General features: G+C 38.7%; 1 protein-coding gene across 2 annotated transcripts in view; it reads left to right on the top strand.

Annotated features, from left to right (window-relative positions):
- LOC105485386 (BTB domain containing 8) overlaps positions 1–19,304 on the top strand; it is a 98,846-nt gene that overhangs the window by 10,046 nt on the left and 69,496 nt on the right. For both annotated transcript variants that reach the window (XM_011747693.2, XM_011747692.2), the window contains exons 3-4: positions 11,836–12,032; positions 16,651–16,768. In XM_011747693.2, the coding sequence (XP_011745995.2) occupies positions 11,836–12,032; positions 16,651–16,768 (315 nt within the window). The remainder of the gene's footprint in view (positions 1–11,835; positions 12,033–16,650; positions 16,769–19,304) is intronic.

Raw genomic sequence — 19,304 nt, 5'->3', positions numbered from 1 at the left:
ATTATTGACTTCTAAATGTTCTTTATATATTCTGTAATGTTAGACTCTTATCACAAATATGATTTATAAATATTTTCTCCTATTCTCTGGGTTGTCTTTTCACTTTCACGATGGTATCATTTATGACACAAAAGTTTTAAATTCTTATGTAGTCAGGCCAGGTGCAGTGGCTCATGCCTGTAATCCCAGCACTTTAGGAGGCTGAGGTGGGCAGATCACCTGAGGTCAGGAGTTCAAGACCAGCCTGGCCAACAGACGGCAACCCCGTCTCCATTAAAAATACGAAAAAGTTAGCTGGGCATGGTGGTGCATGCCTGTAATCCCAGCTACTTGGGAAGCTGAGGCAGGAGAATCACCCGAACCCAGAAGGTGGAGGTTGCAGTGAGCTGAGATTGTACCATTGCACTCCAGCCTCGGTGACGGAGCAAGATTCCATCTCAAAAAAAAAAAAAAAAATTATGTAGTCTAGCTTATGTAATTTTTCTTTTGTCGCTGTGCTTTTGGTGTGATGGCTAAGAAACCATTACCTCATCCATGGTGTTGAGGATTTACTCATTAATATGGTTTGGATTTGTGTCTCCACCCAAATCTCATGTCAAATTGTGATCTCCAGTGTTGGAGGAGGGGCCTAGTGGGAGGTGATTGGATCATGGGGATGGATTTCCCCCTTGACGTTCTTGTGATAGTGAGTTCTAAGGAGATCTGGTTATTTACAAGTGTGTAGCACCTCCTCCTTGTTCTCTAGAGCTCTTCCTCCTTCTTTGGCCATGTAAGATGTGCTTCCTTCTTCTTCGCCTTCTGCCTTGATTGTAAGTTTCATGAGGCCTCCCCAGCTATGCTTCCATGCCTTCCTGTACAGCCTGGGGAACTGGGAGTCAATTAAGCCTCTTTTCATTATAAATTACGCTGTCTCAGGTAGTTCTTGATAGCAGTGTGAGAACGAACTAATATACTCGTGTGTGTGTGTGTGTGTATGTGTATGTGTATGTGTGTGTATGTATATATTTTTTTGAGACAGGGTTTTGCTGTGTTTCATAGGCTGGACTCTTAACTCCTGGGCCCAAGTGAGTCTCCCAAGTAGCAGAGATTACAGCCATGTGCCACGATGCCCAGGTTACTCCTATATTTTCTTCTAAGAATTTAATGTTTTTATATTTTTAGCTCTTACATGTAGGTCTTTGATCCATTTTGAGTTAATTGCCATGTATCATGTAAGGAAGGGGTCTAGCTTCATTCTTTTGTATGCAGATATGCAGTTGTCACAGCGCCAATTTTTCCTCCTCCTCTCCCTTCTTTTCCTCGGATTGTCTAGACACTTACTGAAAATCAGTTGCCCATTGCTGTGGACTGCAGTTGTCTCCACCCAAAATTTATATGTTGAAGCCTTAGCCCTCAGTGTGATAGCAGATGGAGACTGGGCCTTTGGGAGATAGGTTGAGATGAGTTCATGAAGGTGGGGTCTTCATGAGGATTAGTGCCTGTATAAGAAGACTTAGGGTGGGTACAGTGACTCATGCCTGTAGTCCCAGCACTTTGCGGGGGCAGAGGTGGGTGGATCACTTGAGTCCAGGGGTTTGAGACCAGCCTGGGCAACATAGCAAAACTCAATCTTTACCAAAAATACAAAATATTAGCTGGATGTGATGATGTGCAGCTAATAGTCTTGGCTACTCAGGAGGCTGAGGTGGGAGGATCACTTGAGCCCAGAGACAGAGTAGTGAGCTGAGATCAGGCCACTGCACGAGCCTGGGCCTCAGAGTGAGACCGTCTCCAAAAAAAAAAAAAAAAAAAAACCAACAGTAAAAAAGAAGAGGCTCCAGAGAGCTTGTGTGCATACTTACTCTATCCCTGCCATCCAAGGACACAGTGAGGCAATGGTGTCTGGAAGCCAGGGAGCCCTTACTAGAACCCAACATACTGGCACTTCATCTTGGTCTTCTAGCCTCCAAAAACTGAGAAATACATTTCTGTTGTTTAAGCTACTCAGTCTATGGTATTTCATTATGGCAGCCTAAGTTAATTCACCCATAAATGTGAGGGTTTATTTCTGGTTTCTCAGTTCTATTCCACCAGTTTGTATGTCTGTCCTTAATGCCAGTGCCACTTACCTGTTTTGACTTTTATGAGAAGTCAGTTGGATTTTTGTGTTTTTATGTCCTTATGTATCTTTTATATGTCTAAAAAACTTCTGGGATATCTGTCCTTATATCCCAGAAATTTCTTAGATGCCAGTCTTTTAGTTATTTGCTGACGTGGTTTTTGCCTATAATCAAAATGACATTTACATTAGTATAGAAAATTATCTTTGGATAATTATATTTTAAGTGTATTTATGTGATTGGCTTATTCATTTTATGCTTTAGCAGTTGCTTTAATGACCTTTTTCTTTATTGTTTCTGTTTCATGTGTGAAGCTCCTATGGAAAGCATAAATGGAAAATTGCCTAACTTCGGCTACCTGTGTTCATTAAAATAATATACTATAATTTAAGCAGATACTTTAAGTACAACGTAGAAAATCATTATCGTTTTTCAGTACAGGTTATATGCTCATCATTGAGTTTGAAATACCAATTTTTGTTTTGTTTTGTTTTTTGGAGACAGGAGTTCCGCTCTTGTTGCCCAGGCTAGGGTGCAATGGCATGATCTCGGCTCACTGCAGCCTTCACCTCCCGGGTCAAGCGATTCTCCAGCCTCAGCCTCTTAAGTAGCTGGGATTACAGGCATGTGCCACCATGCCTGGCTAATTTTGTATTTTTAGTAGAGACGGGGTTTCTCCATGTTGGTCAGGTTGATCTCGAACTCCCAACCTCAGATGATCTGCCCACCTTGGCCTCCCATAGTGCTGGGGTTACAGGTGTGAGCCACCGCACCCAGCCAAAATATCAATTTTAAAGTGTACACTTTTTTCTCCTAGTAGGTAATAGAGAATTGTTATAAGAACAAGCTTTGTGGTGAAGCCAGTTCTACCACTTCTGTGTGAACTTAGACTAATCACTTACCATTAGTTTCCTCATCTGAAAAATGGGCACATTAATAATACTTATAGTGGTGTTGTGATGGTTAAATGTGATGGTTATAAAGCACTTAGCACAGTGACCTGGGCATATGGTAAGCACTGAATAAGATTGTTTTATAGGTAGTGACTGCAGATATGGCTCAAATGATTCAGTGGAAAGTTGTGCTTGCTTTTTGAGCTCATGATTATTGCATTATTCATAATAGCAGGTGCTATGAAATTATACACTTCTTCAGCTGTTGAGTGTATGTTTAAAAGAAGATCCTTGGCATAGATCAGATTTTTATACATTAGAGAAAGGGAGACATTACATCAATGATATCCTTTACTTGTTATCATTGAAAGTGATTGGAAAAGATTGAATTAGACCCAGTATGGGAGAGTGGAGGAAGCACTGGACTTGGCAGTAAGACAGATCTGCCTTCTGGCTGTGCATTATCTTGTTTTACTGTTTTTTAGCCTCAGTTTTCTCATTTCAAAGAACGTAGTTGGAGTAGCTAGCTGTGTGCTTCATAGCACTTCACAGTGCTCTATTTTAAGCACTTAATCATATTCTGTTTTGTATTAGGTTAGTTGTGTATGTCTGTGATTATGTAAGCCCCTTGAGATTAGATCGTCTCATTGATGTGCACATCTCCATTGGTGCCTCATGTAGTGTCTTGCACATAGAAAGCACTTGTGATGTACCCTTTTTTTGCTTTCAAAGCAGATTGCTTTGACATTTGTCTGTATGAAAAGAAGGCAAAAGGAAGGGAGTACAATGGAAAATGTTGACATGAAAATTTCTTCTAGTGAAAATTCTGATAAAATAATTTCTTGAATTTTTGCTTTGTGAAATTCAGTCCTTGTAAGTCTCTTCAGTTCACATCCTTTCTTTTTAAGTCATGGATAAAGATCTTGAAATAGTCTTTTATGGTACCACTTATTGTAGCCTTTTGGTGTGCACTTTGTGCACTTGAGTTAGAGTGTGAAATACAGCCTTTGAAAAGTTGTTTTATATGCAGTGACTTCAGATATAGCTCAAATGATTGTCAGTGGAAAGTTGTGCTTGCTTTATGACCTCATGATTAAAGTTCAATTCAGGATCATAAAAATCTTTGATTTCCCAAGAAGACTAACCTGGTTATTGTTGTGAGAGTGTGTATGCATGTGAAAGGTAAAGAAAAGAGGGAGGACCTTTGAATGTTTAGTTTAACATCAAGAGCTGGACAAGATGCCAGGATAAAGTCTCAATCAGGTAAGTATATAAAACAGCACAGAACAAAGGAAATCATTTCCTCTGCAAGCTTTCTCTGGCGGTGGCCATTGTCTCTCCCACATTCCTTATACTACAAGGATTGACAGTGGTTGGAATAGGTGTCTTCCTTGTTGTATTTTCTTTCTGGTATCTGGGGTCTTGCTGATGGGGTTGGGGGAAAAGACTGCCCCTTCCAGGGTTCGCTAATTCCTAGATATAGTAAATGACTTGCCTGTGAACCAGCCAATCCTAAGTACAGGGACCCACCTATATATCCACCCGTATATCCACATTCTCTATCTGCTTCTTATATTCCAGGAGATAATATTCTTTCCCCCTAATCTCCCTATAGCCAAGTACCAGACAAGTAGGGATCACTCCTGTAGGCCAGAGCCAGCCAACGTTATTCAAACAATCCAGTCCTGATCCTGTTCAGTTGCTTACCTTGCCTTGCTTATTCCTTCTCTTGAAAACCCCAATAAAGGCTTTTGTCCATGCTTTCCCCTTGCTCCTTCTGACCAACCCTGTTGCTTCCCTGTGTGGCCCTGCATGGTGTGCCCCCTCCTCTTGTAAATTATAACTAACAAATTATCTTTTCAATGGCAATTGTCTCCTGATCTGTTGGCCTCACTATACCTGAATAACACCAAAATTCTGGTACATTTTAAACACTCATGAATGTCGTTGTTTCCTTCCTTCTTACTCCCCTATCATTGAATCTCATTTTACTAGTCTATACCATAGGACAGTCATCTACAGACCACCAGTTCAGTCCTCCTTCCATAAAGATTTTAGCTACTATTGTCAATTTTCCTAAGCATATGTTTTAGTAATTGCAATTGCTATATAGATGATGTTTCCAGTAACATGGCCTCTCAGTGCCTGCAATTCCTGTCTTCCAGTAATCTTGTTATCCATTCTACCTCAACTACTCACTGCCATGTCAAATCCTAAATAGTGCTGTTATCAATAACTGCAGCCCCCCATCATCTTGATTCTAAGAGTCTTACTCTCTAACTTTTACCTCCTGTCTTTCTAGCTTATTCCCTTTAGGACTTAAATTCATTAATTGCAGGTCCTGGTATAGTTAATCATACTACTTTTTTTTTTTTTTTTTCTGAGATAAAGGCTTGTTCTGTTCTGTCACCCAGGCTGGTGGGCAGTGGCGTGATCTTGGCTCACTGCAACCTCTGCCTCCAAGACTTAAGCAATTCTTGTGCCTCAGTCTCACAAATAGCTGGGATTACAGGCGTCCATCACCATGCCAAACTAATTTTGTGTTTTCAGTAGAGACAGGGTTTTACCATGTTGGCCAGGCTGGTCTCGAACTCCTGACCTCAAGTGATCCACCCGCCTCAGCCTCCCAAAGTGCTGGAATTACAGGCATGAAACATCAAGCTCAGCCTACATTTAAATTTTCTTTTATCCTCTTACGTCCTCATTTCCCTCCTTACTCAGCTTAAATGCCTTCCACTATCATTGTATTACTCCCTTTGCATACAATTTCAACTCTGTTGTTCCCTTTGAATTTGATTTGTATGTCAAAACTCCAAATCTTACATTCAACTCTGACCTCCCCACTTCTACATTCACACAGCTGAATGTGGCTGGAAAAACACAGTCATGCTAACCACCAGTAGGCACTTAGTGCTGTTAGTCATACTACATGCAATCACCTGTATTTCCTCTTTTTTTTTTTTTAGAGATGGCATTTCATTCTGTTGCTTAGGCTGGAGTGTGGTGGTGCAATCATAGCTCACTGTAACCTTGAATGCCTGCACTCAAGTGATCCTCCTGAGTAGCTGGGACTACAGGTGCATGCCACCACACCCGGCTAATTTTTCTATTTTTTGTAGAGATGGGGTCTTGCTGTGTTGCCCAGGCTAGTCTAGAATTCCTGGGCTTAAGCAGCCCTCCCACCTTATCCTCCCAAAGTGCTGAGATTACAGGTATGAGCCATAGTGTGTGGCCAATCACCTATATTTCCCTAGTCCTATTGGAGTTCCCACTTTCTTGGAGTATCATTTTATACTTCCTCTTTTCTGAACCTTCAGCCGTTCCTCTTCATTCTCACTTTTGATGACCTGCTTTCTATTTCACTGAGAAAGTCAAAGCAGTGAGAACTTTTACAAACTTCTTCCATATGTATGCACATGTTTGCCTTTGTACCTATATGCTTTATTTTCCTCCCTGTTATTACTGATGAACTGTCAGTCCTTCTAAAATCAAATCCTCTATTTGTCCACCAGATCTCATCCTATTCCTTTTCACCTAGTCAGGGACATTGTTGCAGCAGTTTTCATCTTTCCACAGAAAATTTCTTCTGTCTTAGATCTCTTCACCTAAGCATGGTATTTTCTCCCCTACCTAAAAAATGACTCTTTTCTAACCTGCTTTCGCTTTCAGCTAATACTCCACCAGCTAATACCCTAATGCTCTGCTCCTTTTCACATCAAAGCGCCTCAAGAATCATCTATCACACCCTCACCAATTCCTTTCCTCCCATCTACTCTTTTTTTTTAATGGATATAATATACACATACTATAAAACTGACCATTCTAAAGTGTATGAGTCAGTGGTTTTAATATATTCACAATGTTGTGCCACCAGCATCACTAATTCCAGAATATCTTCATCATCCCAGAAAGAAGCCCCATAGCCATTAGCAGCCACCCCTATTTCCTCCTTCACCCAGCCCCTGGCGAACAACCTACTTTCTGTCTTTAAGGATTTGCCTCTTCTGGTCATTTCATATAAATGGAATTATACAATATATGGCCTTTTACGTCTGGCTTTCTAAACTCAACATATTTTCACAGTTCATCTATGTTGTGGCATGTATCAATACTTTATTCCCTTTATGGCTGAACATTTTTTATATGATAAATCAGGGGTCATAGGATCATCCTCAGGTTTGATGATTTGCTGAGAGGACTCAGTACTCAGTGTATAGTCATGCTAAAGGCTATGATTTACTACAGAGAAAGGAAGCAAAGGGAAAAGCCGCGTGGGGCAAAGTTCATGAAAATCAAGGCATAAGTTTCTAAGGGTCTTCTCCCAGTGGGATCACAGAGGACATGCCTAATTTCCCCAGCAATGAGTTGTGACAATGCGTCTGAAATGTTGCCAACAAGAGACACTCATTAGAAGCTCAATGCCCAGGGTTTTTTATTGGGAATTGGTAACGTAGGCACTTCCGCCCAATGTGTACCCCAATTCCAGACTCCCAGGAGGAAAGTCTGTGTTCAGCATAAACTATTGCTTGCATAAACGGTTTAGATAGAGTGAGCCACCTTTACATTTAGAGAATGCTAAGAATACTGCCCAAATCCATGTTTCCAGATATCAGCCAAGGGCCAAGCTTATAACTAAATCTTTCAAGTTATAGCAGTCAGGCCTGCTATGTTACCGATTTTCCCCTACATATGGATATACTATATTTTGTTTACCCAGTTATCAGATGATAGGCTTTTGGGTTATTTCAACTTTTTGGCTGTTATGAATAAATCCGCTATGAACATTTATGTATAAATTTTTTGTGTGAACATACATTTTCAAGTCTCTTATATACCTAGGAGTGTAATTACTGGGTCATATAGTAACCTTTTCAGGAACTGACAGACTCTTTTCCATAACGACAGTACCATTTTACATTACCACCAGCATGTACAAAATTTCCAATTTCTCCATATTCTCAACATGTTACCTCTTTTTTTAAAAAAGACTGTACCTATCCTAGTGGATGTAAACTGGCATCTTATTGTTTTCATTTGCATTCCCATGATAGCTAATCATTTGCATTCCCATGATAGCTAATGATCTTGAGCAATTTTTGTATACTTATCAGTTATTTTTATATATTCTTTAGAAAACTAATCACATCCTTTGCCCATTTTAAAATTGGGTTCTCTTTATTGTGCTTTAAGAGTTCTGTGTATATACTGGAATACTAGACTCTTATCAGACATGATTTGCAGAAGTTTTCTCTCATTCTGTGGGTTCTCTTTTAGGGTATTCTGGAAATCAAACATCTTTAATTTGTGTCATTTCCACTTTATCTTTTCTTTTGTCACTATGCTTTTGATATATCTAAGACACCAAGGTCATGAAGATTTATGCCTATATTTACTTATAACAGTTTTGTACTTTTAGCTTTTCCATTTAGGTCTTTGATCTATTCTGAGTTAATTTTTGTACGTGGTATGAGGTTAGGGTCTAACTTCATTCTTTTGCATTTGGATGTTCTGTTGTCTCAGCACCATTTATGGGGGAGATTGTTGTTTTCCCATTGTATTATTGTCTGGACACTCTTGTCAAAAATTAGTTGCCCATAAATGTGTGTTCTAGACTCAGTTCTATTCTACTGATCTACTTGTCCACCATTCTTATGCTAGTACCACACAGTCTTGATTACTGTAGCTTTGTAGGAAGCTTAGAAAATTGAGAAGTGTGAATCCCCCAACTTTGTTCTTTGCAAGATTGTTTTGGCTATTCTGGGCCCCTTGTATTTCCATTTGAATTTGAGGATTGGCTTGTCAATTTCTGCAAAAAAATAAAAAAAAACCCAGAAAAAAGTCAACTAGAATTTTAATAGGGATTGCATTTAATCTGTAGGTCAATTCAGAAAGTACTACTGTCTTAACGATATTAAGTTGTCTAATCCATGAACACGAAATGTGTTTCCATTTATTTAGTTGCTTTCGACATTGTTTTGTAGCTTTCAATGAATGTCTTATACTTCTTTTGTTAAATATATTCCTGCTATTTTATTTTTTAGAATATTGTTGTAAATGGAATTATTTTCTAATTTCATTTTTGATTGTTCATTGCTAGTATATAAAAACATAATTGATTTTTACATGTTGATCCTGTATCCTGCAACCTTGCTAAACTTGTTTAGTGGTTTTTTTGTGAATTTCCAAGGATTTTGTATATACAAATTTGTCATCTATAAATAAAGATAGCTTTACTTATTTCTTTACCATGTAGATACCTTTTATTTATTTTTCTTGCCTAATTGCCTGGCTAAAACCTCCTATAAAATGTTGAGAGAAGTGTTAAGAACAGACATCCTTGCTGAGCTTAGGAAGAAAGCTTTCAGTTACCATTAAAGTATGATGTCAACTGTGGGTTTTTCATGGATGTCCTTTATCAAGTTGAGGACAGTCTCTTTTATTCCTAGTTTGTTGAATGTTTTATCATGACAGCGTGTTGGACTTTGTCAAATGATTTTTCTGCTTTGGTTGAAGTGATCATGTGGTTTTTGTCCTTTATTTTGCTGGTATGGTGTATAACATTAATTTTCTGAATTCCTGAGATAAATCTTTTTGTCATGGTATATAATCCTTTTTATGTGCTGCTGGATTCAGTTTAAAATTATTTTGTTGAGGTTTTTTTTATTTACACTAATAAGGAATGTTGGACTATGTTTTTCTTTCCTTGTGGTGCCTTTGTCCGCCTTTGTATTAGTAATACTGGCCTCATAGAATGAGTTGGGAAGTGTTCCTTCCTCTCCTGTGTTTTTGGAAAAATGTGTGAAGGATTGGTGTTAATTATTAAACATTTGGTAGAATCTACCAGTCAAGCTATCTGGTTCTGTTTTTTTTCTTTGCGGGAAGATTTTGATTACTAATTCAATCCCTTTACTTGTTAATAGGTCTACTCAGATACCGTTTCTTCTTGAGTCAGGTTTGGTAGTTTGTGTCTTTCTTGGAATTGTCCATTTCATCTAGATTATCTACTTTCTTTGGCATTATTATTATTATTTTTGAGACGGAGTCTCACGCTGTCACCTGGGCTGGAGTACAGTGGCATGATCTCGGCTCACTGCAAGCTCTGCCTCCTGGGTTCAAGTGATTCTCCTGACTCAGCCTCCCAAGTAGCTGGGATTACAGGCAACCCACGCCCGGCTAATTTTTTGTATTTTTAGTAGAGACGGGGTTTCACCATGTTGGTCAGACTGGTCTCAAACTCCTTACCTCGTGATTCGCTCACCTCGGCCTCCCAAAGTACTGGGATTACAGGCGTGAGCCACCGTAATCCCAGTTTTTATTTATTTTTGTTTTTATTTATTTCCATAGGTTTGTAGGGGAACAGGTGGTGTTTGGTTACATTAGTAATTTCTTTAGTGGTAATTTCTGAGATTTGGGTGGGCCCATCACCCGAGCAGTATACACTGTACCCAATTTGTAGTCTTTTATCCCTCACCCTCCTTCCACCCTTTCCCCCACCAATCCCCAATGTCCATTGTATCATTCTTATGCTTTTGCATCCTCATAGCTTAGCTACCATTTATGAGTGAGAACATACGATGTTTAGTTTTCTAATCCTGAGTTGTTTCTACATCACAGGATAGTTCTCTGTCAGGAATATTCTGCGTTGTCATTTTCAGTCTCATATCCCAAGCTCTGAAGGGCACAGGGATCAACTCAGGCCACGTGCATGGATACTTGACCATTGATGGTTGTTGAACCTTAGCCATTTATGCCATCTCGGTAAAAGCAATGCCTTCCAAGCAAATCTCTGGAATAATTTTACTGAAGCATGACAGAATTCGCACGGAAGAAGACAGCTCCTGAAATATCCATGACAGCTCCCACAGACACAATGCTCACTGCCCCAACAGGACCCGGGGAACCTCCCCCAAGAGGAAACATTGGCATCATAGGTTCCAGGGATGAGGTGGCAGTCAATGTGGGCAGCCAATGGCAGCCACGAGTTCAATTTTTTGGCATTATCTATTACTTTTTAACATTTAACATTTTTATAGACTACTTTTCAAAGTTTCTGCTGTTTATTTTTTATTTTTATTTACTTATTTTTGAGACAGAGTTTTACTCTGTTGCCCCAACTGGAGTGCAGTGGCATGATCACAGCTCACTGCAGCTTGACCTGCAGAGCTTAAATAATCCTCCCACCTCAGCCACCCAAGTAGCAGGGACTACAGGTGCACGCCACCACACCCTTCTAAGTTTTTAAATTTTTTGTAAAGATGAGGTCTCACTATATTGCCCAGGCTACTCTTGAACTCCTGAGCTCAAGCAATCCTCCTGCCTTGGCCTCTCTAAATGTTAGGATTACAGGCATGAGCCATCACACCCGGCTTCTGCTATTTTATTTTATTTATTTATTATTATTATTTTTTTTGAGATGGAGTCTTGCTCTGTCACTCAGGCTGGAGTGCAGTGGCACAATCTCAGCTCTCTGCAACCTCTGCCTCCTGGGTTCAAGCGATTCTCATGTCTTAGCCTCCCAAGTAGCTTACAGGCACCTGCCACCATGCTCAGCTAATTTTTGTATTTTTTTAGTAGAAACGGGGTTTTGCCATGTTAGCCAGGCTGGTCTCGAACTCCTGACCTCAAGTGGTCTGCCCACCTTGGCCTCCCAAAGTGCTGGGATTACAGGCATGAGCCACCGTGCCCAGCCGGCTTCTGCTGTTTTAGATTGACCTTTCTTCAGTTAGTCCAAATTAAGAAGGTTTAATATTATATATGAAAGTGGCACACTAAGGAAACTAGCATTCTTTCTTTTTAAGAATCACCAATGTTATTTAATTAATATTTTATATTTTGTCTTTTAGGATTATATATTCATCAAACAGAAACATAAAAAACTATGAAGAGGAAATTCTTAGGAAAAAGATAGTGGAGACTGGGATATCACAAAAGCAACTTGACATCAGTTTTCCACAGTGTAAAAACTCATCTGATTTTTCTCTTCAGAAGCATGAAATTCCAGAGGATATCAGTGACAGAGATGATGATTTCATTTCCAATGGTAAGGTATTTTTTAGGGAGTTTTATTTATAGCCGTGAAAATAATTATATTCTGATACAGTTAGAGAAAAGCATACTTCAAAGATATACTTTACTGATTTTTTTTTTTTTTAATAAGCATGGAGAATTGAAAACACTAGTATCGTTAACTCTCAGTTTTTCCCAAGTAATTGGAGATAGGCTTATTATGAATAAATCCATACGTAACTCACAATTCTCCTTTTAGCCACTACGCCTCTGTGTTATTGTCCTTATTATACTCTATGGCAATAAAGAAGCTTTAGCAGAGTCAGTTCTGTTTAATACCCTAATAAAAATGGTAGCCTAGTTTTATGAATATTAAATGGTTAAGAAATACATAAATACTATAATACATATGGCATTTTACCATGAAAAAGGCCAGAAGTTTGCTTGTCGAAGTGGATTTCAGAAGGGTTGCAGCTTGTGAGTTATTGCAGATTGATGGAAAGAGAATATTAAGGAGGGATGCATGCATAGAGAGAGGTTCTGACAGAAAACCTGAGGTCCCTGGATCAGAGAACAGACCATTTATCACTTGCAGAGCATCTTAGTGCCAGTTCTCAGCTCCTAAACTCTGTGAGGCACTGCAGTGAGGGCCTGATGTTACCCAGCCCATGCAGTGGGATTGCACCACAGAAGAGGAACACCAAAATTAGGAAACTTTAAGCTTTCACAGGTTGCTGGCAGATCTTCCCATTCTCTTCTCTAGAGACAGAAAGACCTTTCTTTGGAAGGTAAATCTTTGGGAGGGGAGGAGAAGGTAGTTTCCTTACCCTGTAATATAAGGAAATGACTTCAGAGGAGGAAGGTTTCTCAATGTTTCTGAAGTAATACATATCTCTAGTTTCCAAGGCATGTTTGCTGTTTAATCATCCTTTAACCAAGTTTACTGGTGCTCTGCTCAGACAGATCAGACCATGCTGAAACATAAAAATATTCATAGAAAAGTGTCTCCCAATAGTTGGTTATCTGAAGTCAGATGGGAATTTATAAAACCAGATGTAGATGGGTGTGTCTTATAACACATGCAGTAAACTGAGGTATCTGGTATTTAGGTGTGCGTGTGTGTGTGCATGGCTCAGTTCAACCGAGTGCAGCTTTCTGCATTAACTTAGTGTTTCTCATCTGAATTTTGCACCTAAGCAAATGCAAAATTTATGTTATGCTCAAAATGTTCCCTAATACATGAATTGTATTGGATCAAACTCATTTTTTCAAAACAAGTGTTAGAGCAGAATTGATTGTATTTGAAAACATTTGTTGGGCTAAAGGATCTTATTACTGGTGTGTAAAGCAACAATTACTCATCTGATTTATCCTGGTTAGATTCCTGTTATATTACAGTCAACATATCTATTTATGAGTGAATGAATAGACATTCTAGGCCTTGAGGTAGATCATTCATATGCTTTATTTAATTTCGTCTCATAAAACCCTAGGAAGTGTTACAGACTGATTTTATCAATAAGACCCAGATAGGACTCTAAGACTCAGAGAGCATAAGAGACTTTCCTGAGGTCACACACAGCAATTGACAGAGCTGATATTTGAAATCCAGTTTTCTTACTCTAGTCTAGAGCTCTGCTGTGGCTCTATGGCAACCCTTTAAAGTGACCAAATAAGTTACGAGTTTAAGTGAAAAGAGCCTCTGCCTTTTGACTCTTTTCTCCATCACTCCATGGAAAATCCCCACGTTCACCAGTAACCTCCTAGTTGCCAGCTTAGCAGACATTTTTTTTGTCTACATCTTATAAACCTTTTTGCAACCTTTCGTACTGTTAATGCTGCCCTCTTTGAAACTTCTGTTTTCTGTGACACCATGCTTTCCTGATTTTCTTTCTTGGCCAATTCTCAGTCTTTTTTACTGATCTATCATCTTTCTGCCCCTTAAATAAATGGTATTCTGTAATTTTTTTGAGCTTCATATCCAGTCACTGACTAAACATATCTGTTAAAGTCAACCTTATTTTTTTATTTTTTAAATCTTTATTGTTTTTAATGAGATGGGGTCTCACTCTGTCACCCAAGCAAGAGTACAGCGTCATGATCTCAGCTCACTGCAACCTCTACCTCCCAGGCCCAAGTGATCCTCCCACCTCAGCCTCTCGAGTAACTGGGCCCACAGGGGTGACCACCACGTCTGGCTAATATTTTGTATTTTCAGTAGAGATGAGGTTTCCCTGCGCTGCCCAGGCTGGTCTTGAACTCCTGAGCTCAGGCAATCCACCCACCTCAGCCTCCTAAAGTGCTGGGATTATAGGCATGAGCCACTGTGCCCAGCCAAAATATATCTTAAATATCTCAAATGTAACCTGTCCCAAATTCAACTTGTGGGACTCTGTCACCAGTGACTGATCTTCACCAGATCTACTGGCCAAAGTTTGTTGACAAGCAAAGTTACGATAAACAGTTGTTAAAAGAAAAACGTTAGATAAAATAAACCTGAGTTTATTTGAACAAAGAACAATTCATGAATCATGCAGCACTCAGAACCAGAAGAGGTTCAGAGAACTCTGCTCTACAACTGGCCAGTGAGTATGTATAAACAGAACATGGAAGTAAAGTACAGAAATGACTTGATTGGTTATAGCTAAGTGTTTGCCTTATTTGGACATGGTCAGATCAGTTGGCTGCTTGTGATTGGGCAAAGCTCGGCTTCTTATAATTGGCTGAGATCTAGCTATCTATTACCAAAAATAAACACTCCTAAGTTAGGTTAGGTTTTAGTTTGTTTACATACTAAGGTTGCAGTTCCTTAAGTAGGAACTCAAAGTATGGAAGCAGCCTTAGTTCAAATTTAAGTTAACAATTTCTGCCTTTGGATTAGTCTCTTGATTGTGAGATCGACCAAAACCTTGGGCATTGATGCCAGTCTCTTGATACCATCATAATGGACTCGTTTGGTCTCAGAGTAGAACCTACTGGTCTCCATGTCAGGTCACTTAAATGATTCTTTACATTCTTGCTGTTTTAGTCAAAGTTAAGACCATTTAATGCACGATGGATGGCAGCATACAAATATTTAAGACTCCTGAGAGGATATGGTATGCCAGGGATGCTACTATTATGACTATCAGGAGGCTAATACCAAAAGACAAAAGTGTACTGCCAGGCGCGGTGGCTCACGCCTTTAATCCCAGCACTTTGGGAGGCTGAGGCAGGTGGATCACGAGGTCAGGAGATTGAGACCATCCTGGCTAACACGGTGAAACCCCATCTCTACTAAAAATACAAAAAAAAATTAGCCTGGCGTGGTGGCACGTGCCTGTAGTCCCAGCTACTTGGGAGGCTGAGGCAGGAGAATGGCGTGAACCCAGGAGGCAAAGCTTTCAGTGAGCTAAGATCGCGCCACTGCACTCCAGCCTGGGTGACAGAGTGAGACTCCGTCTCAAAAAAAAAAAAAAAAAAAAAAAAAAAGTGTGCTCCTTTATAGGGGCTCCTACAAACCAAACTGATCAAAATTAATCAAATAAAAATTTAGGCAAGATAGAGAGTTCAATAATATTTCAAATTGGTCATAGTCTGTTCAGGGAATGATGGTGATTAAGGACCGTAGTTTACTGTAGAATGATCTGATTTCAAAAGGTACCCAAGTTTGTGACCAGCCTGGGCAACATAAGGAGACTCTGTATCTATAAAACATAAAATTAGCTGAGTATGGTGGCGTATACCTGTAGTCCCAGCTACTTGTGAGGCTAGGGTGGGAGGATTGAATTGCTTGAGCCCAGGATTTTGAAGCTATAGTAAGCTATGTTCATGCCACTGCACTCCAGCCTGAGTGACAGAGCAAGACTCTGTCTCTAAAAAATAAAATAAAAATTTTTAAAGATAATCCAATATTGTTGTTAGCCTGATAACACAGGTCATAGTAACCTAGAGACCCACAAGAAGAAACAGAGAGATTAGAAATTTTTCTAAATTCTAATTAAGAAGTAATTAATTCTAATTAAAAATTAGAAAAAGATGTTCATGAAGAGGCTTCATTTTTGGTGTATAATTCTGTGATAATACTACCTATATTTAAATATGTATATTTAAAAGTATACAGTCATGTGCTGCATAATGACATTTTGGTCAACAATGGACCACATATATGACAAAGGTTTTATAAGATTATGATACCGGATTTTTACTGTACCTTTTCTATGCTTACATACACAACTACTTACCATTGTGTTACAGTTGCCAACACTATTCATTGCAGTAACATGCGGTGCAGGTTTATAGCCTAGGAGCAGAGGGCTATACCATATGGCCTATGTGTGTAATAGGCTATATCGTCTAGGTTTGTGTAAATACACTCTGTGATGTTCACACAGGAATGAAATCAGCTAACAACGTATTTCTCAGAACTGTCATTAAGGGATGCATGACTGTTATTAAGCAATGCATGACTCTATATTTACATGTAAGTAGAAATATATTTCAAAGGAGAAAGTCTAGATGATTTAACCTTTTTGTTTTATTTTTAATTTACTACTTACATATTCCAACTAATTGAGATAATTATGTGGGAAACCTCTTGATAATAATAGAAAACAATTTTTGGATGTTTGTAATATTAAACTATTTTTTAGTCTTGTTTTTCTTTTTTAAAGATAATTATGACTTGGAGCCTGCATCTGAATTAGGAGAAGATTTATTGAAGCTTTATGTGAAACCTTGTTGCCCAGATATTGATATTTTTGTTGATGGAAAACGTTTTAAAGCTCACAGGTAAATAGACATGACTAATTTGCTGTCTTGGTTGTGACTGTAGAGTGTGGAAGGGCAGCTGTCTCTTTCCAGCACGGTGGTTTTCAAGCTTTGATTTTCACACAGCCCACAGGGGTTCCATGAAGGCCAAAGGGGTTCCACTGTGATTCCTCAGGGGGGAGTCGAACAGGGGAAGAGGTTGACCATCAGGCAAGGTTTTCTGCAGGTTTTCACACATGCACACGTGGGCCCACCCAGACATGTGCATGTATATGTTTCTGCCAGAGCAGATCTCATCTATGTTTGGGCATGAACCTAAGATTTTATTAGAAGAAAATGTTCTGCTGCCTAAAATAGATTTGAAAGCCACTGTCACAGAAAATGTAGTTAAATGCAGTTTTTAATTTTATAGGCATTATAGTATTGAGAAGTATTATTTCTACATGAATGACATGTATTTTCTCTGAATGCATTTTGGCTCAGATTCCGTGTTTCAAAATAGATGATGCTCATGAATAGCATTGATTAGGAGGTTTAATATTTCAATGTACTTTTTAAAAACCATTGTTCTGCTTCAGAATTGGGTTGCTTAAACATTCCAGGCATTTAGATTTCAAATTAAAGCCGGTTGCCTGTTTTAGTCAGGCTCTTTGATTGCAAGTAACTAAAATCTGCTTAAAAGCAGAAAAAAATTTAATAAGAAATACATATTATCTTTTGGAACTCAAGGGAAAGAAGTACAGCTGGGTCTCACTATAGACTAGAATCTGAACCAGAAAACTTAGGAACCCAGACAGTTCTTCCTCCTTCTCTTTGTGTTTCAAATAGAATGTTGATAAGAAGTTATTCTGGTGCTTCTGAAGAGGAAGAACCAGAGTATTTGCAGTGGCAAGTGGTAATCTTCTAGGTTCAGGGGTGCACAGCCCTTAATGAAATTAGCAGTGGGTTTAGGTTACTGTAATCCAACAAGCCAAATAGTGGTAATATTTGTACTCTTAGAAATCACACTGGTTTTGCCAGTTGACAGCAATACAACCCAAGGATTGCTAGTCTGAACTAGACTATTTACTATTCAAAATTTAACTTTTCTCTATGGGAATATGTACTTTGTAAATATACATATACGCATTTTTCTAATTCTTGTGAAATCTGCATTAAATATTGCAAAATTCAGAATATAATCTAGATTGATCATTATATTTTCCATCTCATGGGTATATTTCCTAAATCATGGTGTGGGTGTGGTTGTGTGTCTCTCCATCTTGTTTTCATTTTTTTTTCTGACCAACACAATTTTATTTTAAAAATTAATTTTATTTTGTGTCCAGGTTTTTCATGAGACCGTGTGGGCATCCTACCAAAGTTACAGAGCCCTAAAGCTATTGCCGTCATACAGGGAAGGCAGGACCCTGTGACCATTTGCAATATGTCCTCAAACAGTGCCTATATTTGGCCTCTCCCTGTGTACTGCCTGACAATGAACTAACAGGACTGTGTTTTAGGAGCTGGACCTAGAATATTAGGTTTGTATTCCAGGACAGCTCTTGCTCAATTTCTGGTTTATTTTGTTCACCTAGCAATAAAAAAAAAAATTCACATTAACTAGAAAGACAATAAGTTTTCCTACTTTTTTCTTGCCCGTATGTAAGTTAGAATAGCAAATTCTAAATTATAAGGTTACCTTCCTAGTCCAGACTCAAACATCTTTCTGTTTATAGTACATACTAATTTTATTATGCAGTTTAAGGAATATTGTGTCAGTAGTTCAGAGAATACATATTCATCTAAAGCCCAACATTGGAACTTTCTCAGTTACTTGTTCTAGATGATCATTGTCAGCATTCTTCTAGTGGTGTGGCTAAAAATCCTTTTGTAATATGGCTGCTTTAATTTTTTAATTATACATACTTATATATTAAAAGATCAATACAAGTACTTACAAAGGACCAGGATTTATGACTGGAATTTTATTCAGTTTAGGTATCAACATTTTTAAAACCTTAGTTTGCTAGTTTAATGTGCCCAAATTGTTATGGTCTTCTATTAAGCTAATCTTTCTCTCATGGTCAAGTTACTTCCTCGGTAACAGTTCTTCCAAGGTAGTCTCTCCAGCTGCTCTGTCCATTCTTTACCATGATCCTCAGCCCAATTCCTGGAACACTTTGTATGCTGAAAGACAGTCTGATGCCAGTCACTTGCTTGTGGTGGCACAACTAAGCCAAAGAAATCATTTGTAACAGAGTGTTTAAGAGTGTGTAGACTCTAGGGACAATCTGCATGGGTTTTAATTTCATGTCCACCATTATTAGCTGTGTGAATTTGGGTAAGTCATTTAACCATTCATTCTGCGTTTCAGCATCCTTATCAGAGATGGGGGTTATAACAGTCTCCATCTCATAATGTGATTGTGAGAATTAAATTACAGTTGTTACTGAGCACTCAATGGGCTTACTACCTGATTAGCCTTCATGGATTCCATTAGTTAGTTATGTTACTACTTTTCTGAATATTGTATCCTGGGATACTACTGCACATTACCCCTTGTTGTGGACCTCTG

This window comes from Macaca nemestrina, chromosome 1, assembly GCF_043159975.1.
Source record: "Macaca nemestrina isolate mMacNem1 chromosome 1, mMacNem.hap1, whole genome shotgun sequence".
Classification (NCBI taxonomy): Eukaryota; Metazoa; Chordata; class Mammalia; order Primates; family Cercopithecidae; genus Macaca; species Macaca nemestrina.
The sequence above is the reverse complement of the archived record's forward strand: the minus strand, read 5'-3'. Positions and strand labels throughout refer to the sequence as shown.